The sequence below is a fragment of the Mustela erminea genome, chromosome 1 (genome assembly GCF_009829155.1).
Source record: "Mustela erminea isolate mMusErm1 chromosome 1, mMusErm1.Pri, whole genome shotgun sequence".
Lineage (NCBI taxonomy): Eukaryota > Metazoa > Chordata > Mammalia > Carnivora > Mustelidae > Mustela > Mustela erminea.
In genome coordinates, this window is record NC_045614.1 from 25841302 (window position 1) to 25854438 (window position 13137).

General features: G+C 46.8%; 2 protein-coding genes across 4 annotated transcripts in view; both read right to left on the minus strand.

Annotated features, from left to right (window-relative positions):
• ARHGEF3 (Rho guanine nucleotide exchange factor 3) overlaps positions 1 to 4904 on the minus strand; it is a 324108-nt gene extending 319204 nt beyond the window's left edge. The window contains exon 1 of the mRNA XM_032322931.1: positions 4882 to 4904. Coding sequence (XP_032178822.1) covers positions 4882 to 4889 — 8 coding nt within the window. The 5' untranslated portion in view covers positions 4890 to 4904. The remainder of the gene's footprint in view (positions 1 to 4881) is intronic.
• Positions 4905 to 12254: 7350 nt separating this feature from the next.
• The window catches only part of IL17RD (interleukin 17 receptor D), a 66803-nt gene continuing 65920 nt past the window's right edge, over positions 12255 to 13137 (minus strand). For all 3 annotated transcript variants that reach the window (XM_032323024.1, XM_032323014.1, XM_032323007.1), the window contains one exon: positions 12255 to 12703. In XM_032323024.1, the coding sequence (XP_032178915.1) occupies positions 12591 to 12703 (113 nt within the window). In that variant the 3' untranslated portion in view covers positions 12255 to 12590. The remainder of the gene's footprint in view (positions 12704 to 13137) is intronic.

A 13137-nucleotide genomic window follows, 5' to 3' on the forward strand; every position in this document is an offset into this window, starting at 1 on the left:
TGGGGAAAGCGAGCAGGTAGGTGGGAAGGAGACGCTGAGACCCCACCACCCTGGCCCACCCAGTACCATGAGAATGGACGGTGGTGTGTGACCGTACTGTGAAAACACTGATTATGCGATTGCACTGATCCTAAAACAACGCAGAGGGGCACCAGGCTGGCTCAGTTAGGAGAGCATGCGACTCTTGGTCTCAGGGTGAATTCCAGCCCCACACTGGCGGTAGAGATTACTAAAAATAAATAAATAAAACTGAAAAACTGTAGAAAATACCGAGAGGTTGAAAGAATAGCGTAACACCCACCCACAAGCACACCCACCTAGCAATAACCACTCTGTGTCCTTCATTTGTCCCTCAACCTACCGTGAGTCTTTTCCCTTTGTCACGAAGTACTCTTCTACCACGTGATCGATTAAGGGCCGCTTATATGAACGTGCCTTCTTCTTGTAATCAGCCTGACTGGTACTTGGTCTGCTCCCCATTTCTCAGTATCCAGGATAAATAATGCTTGACAATGAAAACCAGTGTGCAATAAATTTTGGCACACATTTCTGGTTATTTCCTAAAGATAGACCTGGAAGCGGGGTTAAGGGGAAAGACGTCAACAATTCTCCCAGCAACACCTTACAGACGCACAGATGTCCCCTCCCTTTGGGGGAGGGCGGGGAGGTTGAAAGGTGTGGAGCCATCGGTTATGAAGCAGCACTAACCTGGAATGGTCCTCACCCAAAGGATGGGGACACCTGAGGGAGGATTAAGGTGTTGGTCTTAGTGTTCGGACCTAAGCAATGCTCTGCAAGAGCCTAATAAAAGGCTCCCTTGAAAACAGATCCTTTCTGTTCCCATAATCTGGGTTAGAGGAAAACCTGAGAAGCAAACCTGAACAGGGGAGTGGAAAGACAGAGGGGCCAAGTTCAAATCTAACCTAGGCGCTGCCTGGATATAGGATGTCACCATATCCAAAGGGAGGATATGATACAGTCAGGCAATAGCACGGAGCTTGGTAGAGTCACAGGCATCTAGCCCACAGGGGTAATTCTAATATGTGCTATGTCAATGACCAACCCCACGTCTATAGGAATCCAGTACCCACAGGGAAAGAAACCCTGAGATAATGCAAGTCATTCGAGGGGCTCCCGGCCCTGGGGATCATGGTAAATGACCAGAGACCTTACCTCAATTTGCAAAGAAATAGTTTACTCCTCCAGGAAACCTTTTAAAATTTGCTAGTGGGGGGCACCTGGGTGGCTCATTCAGCGTCTACCCTTGGCTCAGGTCATGATCCCAGGGTCCTGGCCCCTGGGACCTGAAGGCCCCACTTCAGATTCCCTGCTCAGCGAGAAGCCTGCTTCTCCCTCTCCAACTCCCCCTGCTGGTGTTCCTTGTCTCGCTGTGTCTCTATCAAATAAACAATAAAATCTTTTAAAAGAGATTTTTACATCTTTTTTTAAAAAAGGAAAAAAAATTTACGTGTGGGAAGTGGGCTTACTTACTCTTGATGACATCAGAGACAAATATCAATGGTTTTGAGCACCTGCCATGTACCTACACCAGGCTATGCCCTCTACCTGATTTATCCTCAGGACAATCCCATGAGGCAGGTACATTTTACCCCCAGCCAACAGATGAGGGAATTGAGGACCAGAAAGATGGTGTGTCTTGCCCCAGCGACTGCTGAGTACTACTAGGGCTGGGGTCCTAAGCTGGTTCAAAAAGTAGAATCGGAGCCCAGCCCCGAAGGAAGGACTCTGCAAATGACACAGCCCTCCCTCAAGGAGCAGCCGTTCTTGTGGACAAGAAGGTCCATCACAGAATCCTACAAACTGAGCCAAGTGCCTCTGCAGGCAGGTGTCAGGACCTAGACCGGAGTGGACAGTAGGGTGGAGGACAGTCAGGGAAGGTTGACAGCAAAGGAGGGGTGGAGACAGAGAGAGTGTTTCCGGCAGAAGAAATGCTGTATGCAAAGGGCCCAAGGCAGGAACACATGAGTGGGGAATCGCAAGAAATTCGGGTACGGCCATAAAGAAAAAAGGGACACACAAGGGGCAGGTCAGAACATCAAGGTTTACTTCCAAGGCCACTGGAAACTTCAAGCAGTTTGGGACAACCGATCAAGTAGGCATTTGTCATGGACGCCATTGCCAGCTGCCCTTTGGAACTAAGACCTCCAAGAGTTAGGAATTCACATCAGTTACTTAGCCTATGGGCTCCCCCAGCCAGGGCTGAGGGAGACATTTAGGGGATCTTTTTTCAACCCCTTAATCTGCCCCAGGTGACCACATGCCCACAGGCAGAGGGGTTTACCACATGTCAGGGTCTGTACCCAAACTCCACCCGGCCTCATATCAGCCCTGTGAGGTACTGACCAATGACCTGTCTCCAGATGCGGCAACTAAGTCTTAACCAAGTCACCTGCCAGGGTCACACAGATGGAAGTTCAAGGTGCCTAAAACCCATTTTAATCACAATGATTAAAAAAAAAAATTAATACTCTTGCTAATAAGAATGCACAATTAGGGGCGCCTGGGTGGCTCCGTGGGTTAAGCCGCTGCCTTCGGCTCAGGTCATGATCTCAGGGCCCTAGGCTCGAGTCCTGCATCGGGCTCTCTGCTCAGCAGGGAGCCTGCCTCCCTCTCTCTCTCTCTCTCTCTCTCTGCCTGCCTCTGTCTACTTGTGATCTCTCTCTGTCAAATAAATAAATAAAATCTTTAAAAAAAATCTTTTAAAAAAATGCACAATTATACACACATGTGCAGGGTCATTAAGTATATCTAACTTCAGGTTCACAAACCAAAGGCAGGACCTGCCTGTTTGCATTCTGCGGCCAGGAGTGCTCGCCTTTCTTTGCCTCGAGTCCTCCGTGGTCTGGCCTTGCCCAGACTGGTGGGAAATGTCTCTGGTTTGTCTGAAGGCTGACACCTGCTCGCTACCTGGAATGTGTCTGACCCAGAGCGGGAATCCCCAGGCAGGACCAACCATCCCAGAGGACCACTTCTGTCTCCTCCCCCTTCAACTTCTAAAAAGCAGAGAATTCCCCTAACCTTTTACAGGTTACAGAAACAATCCCAGCTTTTGTTCACATCCAGGGTAGGGCGTGTTCGTCTGCCTGGCACAGGGTCCTTGAAGAAGCAAGTCTAGAAAAATGTGTCTCTACTGGGGCCGACAGGTGACCAAGAAAAAAGGAGCCTGGTGCGTGGAACGTGAGCAGATCTCAGACTTCACTCCGCCGACACAGGATACATATGTTCAACTACCAAGAACCCCAGCGTTACTGTCTTAATTTAAGTTTGCTGGGAGCACCTTCCCCTCCCCAGCCCGCATCCCGTCCTTCTTAGACCAACACCAAAACAGCCAGGCACGGATCCAGTCTCTTCTCTTAGGGAAGATGCCTTTTTTTTTTTTTTTAAGATTTTATTTATTTATTTGACAGACAGAGATCACAAGGAGGCAGAGAGGCAAGCAGAGAGAGAGGGGGAAGCAGGATCCCTGCTGAGCAGAGAGCCCAATGCGGGGCTCGATCCCAGGACCCTGAGATCATGACCTGAGCTGAAGGCACCCAGGAACCCCAGAGGGATAAGATGCTTAATCTCGGCACCTGACAACATCCCTGGGCTGGAGCTCCTCTGAGCAGGGAACTATCTCCCACCCATCTCCATCCGACCCCCACAGAACCCATCTTTCTCTTCCACAGAGTGTTTAATAAGTTTCTATATTTCAAGTGCCAGGCACTTGCCAAGCTTGGCCACGGGTGTTTTATGGACCCCATCTCATCAGAGCCTCCCAATAACCTCCATGCAGTGGGTATTCAGTCCCGTCCCACAGATGAAAAAAACAGGCTCAGAACAATCAGGTTTCTTGCCCACACTCCTATATATACAAAGAGGTGGATTCAGGAGGGAAGTGATCATGTTTGCATCTTAGCCATTACTGTATCCCCACTACATACTTCAGACTGAGAGGCAAGAGGGTTGTCATCTATAAATGTGAAAACAGGTGCAACACTCCCCTCCCCCCAGAAAGAGGCTGGGGAGCCATGCTCACTGATCTTGTATTACTTCCCCTTAACCCCAAAGACCCTACTGGAATTTTGTCTCATTGCAAAAGGTCTTACTGGGGTTCGTTTCCTTCCCTCCTTCACTGCGCCCTCTACCTACCCTATTCTTGGACCACTTCTGATTTTGTTCCCGTGGACAGTGAGGACAGGATATGCCGGGGGTAGGGGTGGGAAACGGGCATCTGTTGAAGACCCACTGATGCTCAGGACAGCAAAGATGTATTTCTATATCTCCCTCCTCCATCGGCTTGGCTTGTTGTCAATAGTCTCTTATTCAACCAAAGCAAATGAAATTCTAATTAAAGCCTGCAAGGGAAGCTGGTCTTTGCTCCCTTTAAAGTTTGCATTTCTAAAACAAAGTAAAACCAGTTGCCTCACAGATGTTGGCAATTTTAAGAACGCTGAACAGGAGGAGCACCTGGCTCTGTCGGGAGAGCGTGCGACTCTGGATGGTGGGGCCATGAATTTGAGCCCCGTGCTGGGTGTAGATAGTACTTTAAAAAAAAAAAAAAAAAAAAAAGATAGGGTTGCCTTGGTGGCTTAGTTGGTGGAGCGTCTGCCTTCAGCTCAGGTCATGATCCCAGGGTCCTAAGATCAAGCCCCACATGATGCTCCCTGCTCAAGCCCTTTCTCTCCCTCTGTGATCTCTCTCACTCTCTCAAATAAATTAAAAATAAATAAATAAAATGGAAAGAAAAGAAAAAAAGATAGAAAAAAGAAGTAGCCGTAAAAGCAGACTGTTTCTTACTAGTGTGATAAAAATTAGGGTTTCTCTGTTGTCTAAAACCAAATCCCCACCCCCCCAACTAAGAGGAAAGAAAGTACTTACCGCAGCATCTGCCTGATCGTCTTCCAGTCGAGTCCCTTTAGATCTGTTTGCTTAAGCAGTGTAACAAGTTTACTCTCAATATTTGCACACAGGAGGTGAGGGAATGTCTACTGGAAGAATGAGGAGCCACTTTTATTGGATGACAGAACATTTGTGGCTCCCACATTTCAGCGGCTCTTTTCAACATTTTTTTTTTTAAGATTTATTTATTTGAGGGGCACTTGGGTGGCTTAGTTTGTTCAGCACCTGCCTTCGGCGCGGGTCATGATCCCAGGTCCTGGGATCGAGCCCCATGTTGGGCTCCCTGCTCAGCAGAGTCTGCTTCTCTCTCTCTCTCTCTCTGCCCCTGCTCCCGACTCAAGCTCTCTCTCTCTAATAAATAAAATATAATTTTAAAAGATTTATTTATTTGAGAGAGCAGGGGAGGAGCAGAAGGAGAGAGAGAAACAGGCTCGCGCAGGGCTCGATCCCAGGAATGCCGTGATCACAACCTGAGCCGAAACCAAGAGTCAGACGCTCAAAGGACTGAGACACTCAGGCGCCCTGCTTTTCAAATTTCTGAAAAGGTCCATTTGTTCTGACAGTCGACCATGAATATCCCTGTTCCGGACTCCACACAGGCAATATACAACTGCCTGCCGGAAGGCAAGGCAAATGCTCAAGGCAGCAGGTTTTCCGTGCAAGACCTACTGGCCGCCTTCGCCTCCTCTCCTTGGATAATCTCTTTCCTCAGAGGCAGAGCCCTCCGAAAGCTGTGCTAGGCACCCAGCTCCTCAGGAAACAGGAAAGATGATGCAGAATAACGAACCACTGCAATCTTAAAACATTTTATTTGGTGCAGAAATGCTAAGGTACAAAAACAACATTTTGCAAATGTCAGCTGTGACCTACTGTCACCTATTTATAGTTATGTACAAATCAAAGAAGACATTGTTTTCAATGTAAAAATAGAGCACATTGTTACAGTCTGTCAGTGCTCACTATTCCTCCAAACCCTACCAAGGACAATCTTAAAGATGAAACCAAGACAATGACAAGAACCACCATGTTCATGTTCCACAGGCTTTACCCCCTAGAACGTAGTAACAGGGAGCTTCTGTAGTTTAAAAAAAAAAAAAAAAATTAGTGAAAATAGAAATCACCTACTCTCTAAATGAACACATGTGGTTTTTACAAAAAGTTTTTGCTCTGTCCAGACTCACCATTCTTTTTCCTTGAGGAAAAAAACCCAAAACCTTTAAATAACAGTTACACGTTAGTGTGCCCCGGACGGTAATATTTTTTGTCTAACAGATGGAGCAGGCAACTTTGTCCGTATCGTGTACAAACAGAAGAATGCTTCTTTGCATCTTCTCGACTGAACTTTTATTTGGCATCAACATCAGATATGATCATAATCAGATTGCTTTTGTCAGACTTCTGATTGTGCAAAACACAGTGCTGAGTCATTTCAGAGTCATGGCTCCAGCCCTTCAGAACCCAGGAAAGCTCCTAGGGTTGTCTGCGGTCCCAGCAGAATTTCAGGGAGGAACCAAAGAATGGGAGGAGAGGCAACCGGCCAAAATTCCCAAGAGATCCTCCCTCACTCTCTTTGCAAATCAGCCTTTAGCAACTGCTCTCCATCTTGCCAGTGGTTAAAGTGAAGTAAGTCCAAACCATCTAATAATATTGTGAGTCATCAATTAGAGGTGATGTCTAGAGAGATGCGAAAATAGAATCTGAAACTGCAGGGAGGGGGAGCTGCCACTCAGAAGGTGAGAGCTGGTCTTGAAGCAGCTCAGGAATGGCATTAAACACATCAGGAATAAGCACCAAGTGTCTGACCACAAGAAGGGTGGGGGGGATGTAACAGGCTCTTGCCGGGCGGGAGGGATGGATGTGGCAACCAAGGAATCATCAAAATGAGTACAGGCAATATACCACTTTTTAAAAGTGCCATTACAGTTTTAAGTAGTAAGAGAACCCGGGTGCGCGAGGACTTCCCTGTAATCCCCATCCTGCCCTTGGCCTTCTCAAGGCACCAATGTGAGTAAGGCACCATGTTCTGTTTGCTCAACGCAACTGAGCGTGAAGCCGAGACACAGAACAGCAGTGAAAATGATCAAGCCCTTGCAAAACAAGAGCTATGAAGAATGGTTTAAGCAGGTGGGATTATTTACCACAGAAATAAAAACACCAAGGGGATGACTTCACTGGGGTTTTCAAATACACAGAAGGTAACCAGCTGTTCTTTTTCCACGACATGCGGAACAAAAGAAGGCTGGTTTGAATTTCTGTAAGATGGACAAAGAACTATCTGATCAGTGGGGGAGGTTACTGAATTTCCCTCTCTGAAAATCCAGCATCCCATCCATAGCCATATGTCTGAAATAATTCAGGCTCAGACCCCGCTGACACCAGCAGGGGGAAGACATGCTAGATAATCCAAACTTTCTCCCAGGTCCTAAACTCTGAAATTGGAAGCCAAGCTATTGGCTTACAGTCAGACTTCCTTTTGTTTATTTCCACCCTGAGCCTGGAAAAGGAGGTGACATAGAAAGGATGACCCAACACCCCGTAAGGACTCCTAACTGATCTCTCAGTATCAGGAAAAGCTTTTCTCCGTGTACTGTTTCACATCTCCAAAACAGAGTCGATTCACAGATCGTTTCAAAGAGAAGACAATGTCAATGGCCTGGCTCTGGTGGACACGTGGGGGTTCCTTGCCCCTCCCCCTACAATGTCTGCTTTTCTCTTTAACTCTTGGCCAAAACTCAGAATGGCACACCGTTAAAAAAATTATCAAGCCAAGAACTAAAACTATAAATATGTCCTTTAGGTTGAGGAATTCAAATGAAAATTGCTCCAAGTGTTAGGCTTTTTAAATTGGAGAACATAAATCTGATTTTTTTGTTTGTTTTTTTAAGATTTTTTTTAAGTAACCCTCTACACCCAACGTGGGGCTTGAACTTACAACCTCAAGATCAAGAGTTGTCTGCTGTACCAACTAAGCCAGCCAGGGACCCCTTTATAAATCTGATTTTGAAATTAGTAACTGGTTTGCCTTTCACTTAAGGCACCACAAAACAAAGAAATAATCAAAACATTGCAAATATATTCACAATCATATCAAACTTCTTTGGGGGAGCAAGGTGGGGGAAAATGGTCTAGCCATCAGCTGCATTTAGCAAGAGCATTTTCTGGTGATATCAGACATCTGTAATTACCATGAATGCTTTTCATTTCAAATCTTACGAGGCAAAGGGGCAAACTGGCAGCTAGTAGGCCAAATCAGGCCCACTCATGTGTTCTTTTGAGCTTGAATTGAAAAAGAAAAAAAAAAAGATTTATTTAGTTGCCAATACCATTTAAAAAATCATAATTTTTCATATAAAACCCAGACTGTCAGGGTGCCTGGTTGGCTCCATTGGGTTGAGCATCAGACTCTTGATATCAGCTCAGGTCTTGATCTCAGGGTCATGAGTTCAAGCCCCTCGCTGGGCTCCACATTGGGCATGGAGACTACTTAAAAAAAAAAAAAAAAAGAAGAAGAAATCCATATTCTCAGCCTCTCTTGACAAATGGAAAAATCAGTAAACACTACATGGCCTCAACTGCCTAGAAGAGCTGCCTTCCTGCAGGTGGGAAGTGCCTCCTGCAGGAAACACTTCTGTTTGGCACAGTCCTCACCATGCCCTATGGTCTCTCTGACACTGAGGAGGAGCTCATTGCCACTTATCACCGCACCTTGTTTATCATTACTCCTAGCCTGCTGCAGGGGCACCCCCTGAAGACATCCACTACATAAGAGCAACAGTCTTCACAAACAACAGAAAAGGCTAATAACCCTCACATGGGTATTGTCCACCTACATCTCTCCAATAAGGACACAAAGAATAATTCTCCCCTAAAAGAGCCAACTTCGTGCTGAGGCTACTGGGGATCGTGGGGTTTTCTTTAAGAGGAGCATATATCATTTCTTCTCCAGGAATAAAATAGCTTTTGTTTCTTTTAAAAGATGCTCGGTGGGCACCTGGGTGGCTCAGTGGGTTAAAGCCTCTGCCTTCGGCTCAGGTCATGATCTCAGGGTCCTGGGATCGAGCCCTGCATCGGGCTCTCTGCTCAGCGGGGAGCGTGCTTCCCTTCCTCTCTCTCTGCCTGCCTCTCTGCCTACTTGTGATCTCTGTCAAATAAATAAAATCTTTAAAAAAAAAAAGATGCTCGGGGTGGGGGGTGGGAGGTTGGGGGAACCAGGTGGTGGTTAGAGAGGGCACGGATTGCATGGAGCACTGGGTGTGGTGCAAAACAATGAATACTGTTACGCTGAAAAGAAATTAAAAAAAAAAAAAGATGCTCAATTCTGAAAAAAGGAAAAGTTCTGAAAATCATCTAACTCCACATTTTTGGAGGGACTGTCTTCCTGTTTATTTGTGCTTAAGTCAGGGACTCTGAGATGAGGCGTTGGTTAAAAAAAAAGAAGACATTTGCAGCTATGAAGTAGCAAGACTGAACTCTGATGTGCCAACATACATGAACTTAAATTACTACACATGGATTCCAATGTCATTGCTGTTAAAGACACTTTTCAAACTTGTGCTCTGGGACTGTCTTCAGTTATTACTAATGTGTCAACCAAAACCTGTCTCATGACTTTAAGGTCCCATCTCATTTTTGGCTCAAAATGCTATTACCTGGCTGGTCACCCAACATGAACACCTAGGCCTGGACCTGAGTGACTTCTGATTCTTTCTGGAGACCAGTGTGCCTCAAAGGCCCAGGATTTGGCCGTCTGTAGGACACTGCCCTTCCTGGGTGTCTGGCCTGGGTCTGCCTAGGTGGTTCTTTTTGCTTGGAGCCAACCTCTGGGAGAAGAGCTCACCTTTACCTGAGCTTCCAGCTCCCTGATCCCTCCCCCTCTGCAAAGCTGACTATATCCGATGCGAAGTCCTTTCTGCAGGGCACTGGTGAGTTAAGATCAACAACTAGCTCCCTACCTTCAACTACCTTCAAGACTTGCTTACCTGGTTCCTTGCATCTACCCCTGCTCTCCTGCCCAGAGGACACCAGCTAACTTAGCCAAACAAGCCTCTTAGTCTCCAGATCATGGCTTCTCATGGAGACCATCCCTATAGTCTAAGTCTTATAGCCCCAATTTCTGAAAGCCTGTGATTCAGCAGAACTTTTATCTGAATTCTATCTTACCATTTCCATTATCCGGGACAATGTCAAAGAATGCAGCCCTGCTTAAAACAGATGTTTTGCCTTAATCTGCAAAGCAACTGTTCTCATTCCCAGCAAGATATGGAAAGGGTATAAAAGAAGAAGAAGAAAAAGAAAAATAAGAAGAAGTAGGAGGAGGAGAAGAAGAAGAGAAACTAATAAGACAAAACCATGAAGTTGGGACATCTCAACTTAGTCTAACTTAGGCATTCATACTATGGTTTTGCTACTTGGTATGTTAGAATTTAATTGTGTTGAAACATAAGAAACATTAGTTCTTAATAATAGGTGGTCCAAACCTTAAATCCAAACTAAAACTTTACCTGATTTTTGGTCTAGCACAGGTTTTTCCCCTTGCATCTTCAAAAGAAGTAAGTTCATTTAGCCATCTCTCTGCCCATGCTCATGGAGCTCCGTTGATGCTCCCACCACCCCCAGTCCTCCATGCTGCTCTGGGGATCGCTTTTTTCAGAGATGCCTCATTTTATGTGCAAAGCTGAATATCCCAAAAGTAGCTCCTCATGGTTCCTTTGGAGCATGCACCATTTCTTGGCCTCAGTCTCTCTGATAATGTTCCAAAGTGAATTTTCATGTTCGCAAGTTCCCTTGCAGAACTTATCCCAATGGCAGAATGGCAGGACCATCACGTGTGGGCATGAGCTCTGCACATGTCCCAGATTCCACAGTGACATGGAACATCTCTTCTCCAACAAGATGCCTGGTTTTATGGGGGCGACAGTTCTGCAGCTCACTTGTCTCCCCTTCAGAGCAGCTGCAGGAAACCTGATGCCGGAGGACAAGCACGTTTTTCTCCCAAGAAGCCGTCAGCTGCCTTTCCAGAACATGCAGTGCGGCATTTGCATCAAAAATACACACAAACCTCTTCTTTCCAGCAAGGCTGCAAACCTTTCCTTCCCCATCTGCCAAGCATGTGCTTGGATGGAAAGTCATGCTCCGTTCCACCTCCTACCCCTCCTTGAGCTGTTCCTCAGTATCTCCCGTAATATGGATCCTATCTGCTAAAGGAGCGAAACCCAGGATCCCCTATGTGAGTGTTGAGTAAAAGCAGGGTGCCCAAATTCAACAGCACCCACGAAAAAGGTGGAGAAAGATGCTCACAACCCCTCAAGGGGAAAGGAGTTTCCACAGGGAAGACCAAGTCATCATGACCCACATACCTAATACACAAACAGGATTTGAACACCCGTTTTCTCTTTTGGAAACAAATTCTGTAGAAACATCATTCATAGAAACAGAACATTTACTTTTCCTTTTTAAAGCAAATTCTTTCCCCCTAAGCTCTAAAGAGCTCTTTTGGTAGAAGAGAGCACAAGAGACAAATCTTTCGTCTGGTAAGTAGAACAGAAACACACAGTGACACATGATTCACAGGCTGGGTTGTTGAGGGGCGTGGGGAGGTTGGGGATTACTTTAAGATTCAAGAATTCAATGATTTCAGGTCTCCTGTCTTCTTCAGATGCTATGAGCAGAGCACACTCATCTTCCTGACCTCTCCCTTCTTTGCACCTCCTTAAAATGAGACTTTATCATTAGTCCAAACCGGCTCGGCAAGGTGAGTGGCCGCCACCTGTATGCACAGCCATATTTCAGTCGATCCTGATCCCTAATATTCCAGACACAGCTTTAGAACAGAAGTCCCCTGAAGCATGAACTCCAGCTTCCAGTAAGACAGCCCAGTTGGGTATTTGTCTTTTAAAAATAAACTTCAGGCAGCAACATCTGAGATACTGCACAGCGAACAGAACCCAGGGAAACCTGGCAGGCAGATCTGCCCCCACATGATGCCTCCTCACACCAACAGGTGGTCCTGTTCCCTGAGTTTTGATGCTTTCTGCACAATGACCAACCCAGGTCAGGAAATACTGTTGGAATGTTCAGCCTGACCGCACAGCCCTCACCTCAGCCAGCTATGCACCCACTAATACATAAAGACCCATTTTACGAAAGGGGATAGTAGACTCAGTTACCGTTCTGACCTTTGACTCGGAGCTCTTTTGGACACCCACAGCACTGCAAATTCTACACTAAAACCATCATCTGTAGCAACACGGTTCCCAGAAAGACTGGAACTTGATTTCTGTGGCTAGAATGATACGAAGAGTGCTTCTCCCACAAAGCATTTCAGTTCAAAGTAGCCAACGTTTGTAGAGTGATCAGCGCAGGTATGTTCCTGCATCTCCGTGCCGGTTTCCTCCCTACCTCCCAGAACCGACTCTAATCCAAGGTCTGACCTAACGGGACAAGCTGCTGTCGGGCCTTATGGATATGCCTTTCAGAGATACCCATATGGTTTGAGAAAACTGGAGACTTGGCCAAGATACCAGGTAGAGGGATGGGGCATGGAGAGCAAGTACTGGCCCAAATTTCACTCCAAATATCCTTGTCGGAGACCTCAGCTCCAAGTGGACTGCGCAACCAGAGAGAAGAGCTGGGGGACCAGAGAGAGGCGGCAGCTAAAGTGGCAATGCTTAGACTCTACTTCCGTTTCGTTACAAAGGGGCGACCACGTGGAGTTCACCAGTGTAGCTGCAACAACCAGGGTCTGCTTTGCACGTCCCGGAGGCGAGGAGCTTGGAAGGAAAGGTAGGAGGGTCCTCCTCACCTAAGGAAAGAAGACAGTGGGGAGCCACACGTCATTGTACTTTACCGGGCCGGGGGCTCAGGCCAGGCTGTGGCTGAACCTGGGTTTGGACTACGGGCTTTGCGAGTGAGGCAGGCCCCCAACCAACTCAAGACTGAGCAGTCCCATGCTACTGGCAGGTTCCCTTCCTTGAGAGTCAAAGGCTTGCATGTAGGACTCCATGCACTGTAAGGGGCAACTCCAGAGGGCAACCTGCTGGCATTCCCTGAGGAGGCCGGGCTCTCTCACAGGGTCCTCCCACCAGGCCCTTTGCTGAGTCAGCTGTGGACAGAACACTGTGCCCACCAACCCCAGGATCGTTAAAAGACATGGCTTTGAAAGCACTGGCACTGGTGAGGGGTGGCGAACACTGCAAAGCCCAACAAAAACAAAGTCCATAGACCCTCATCTGGTAC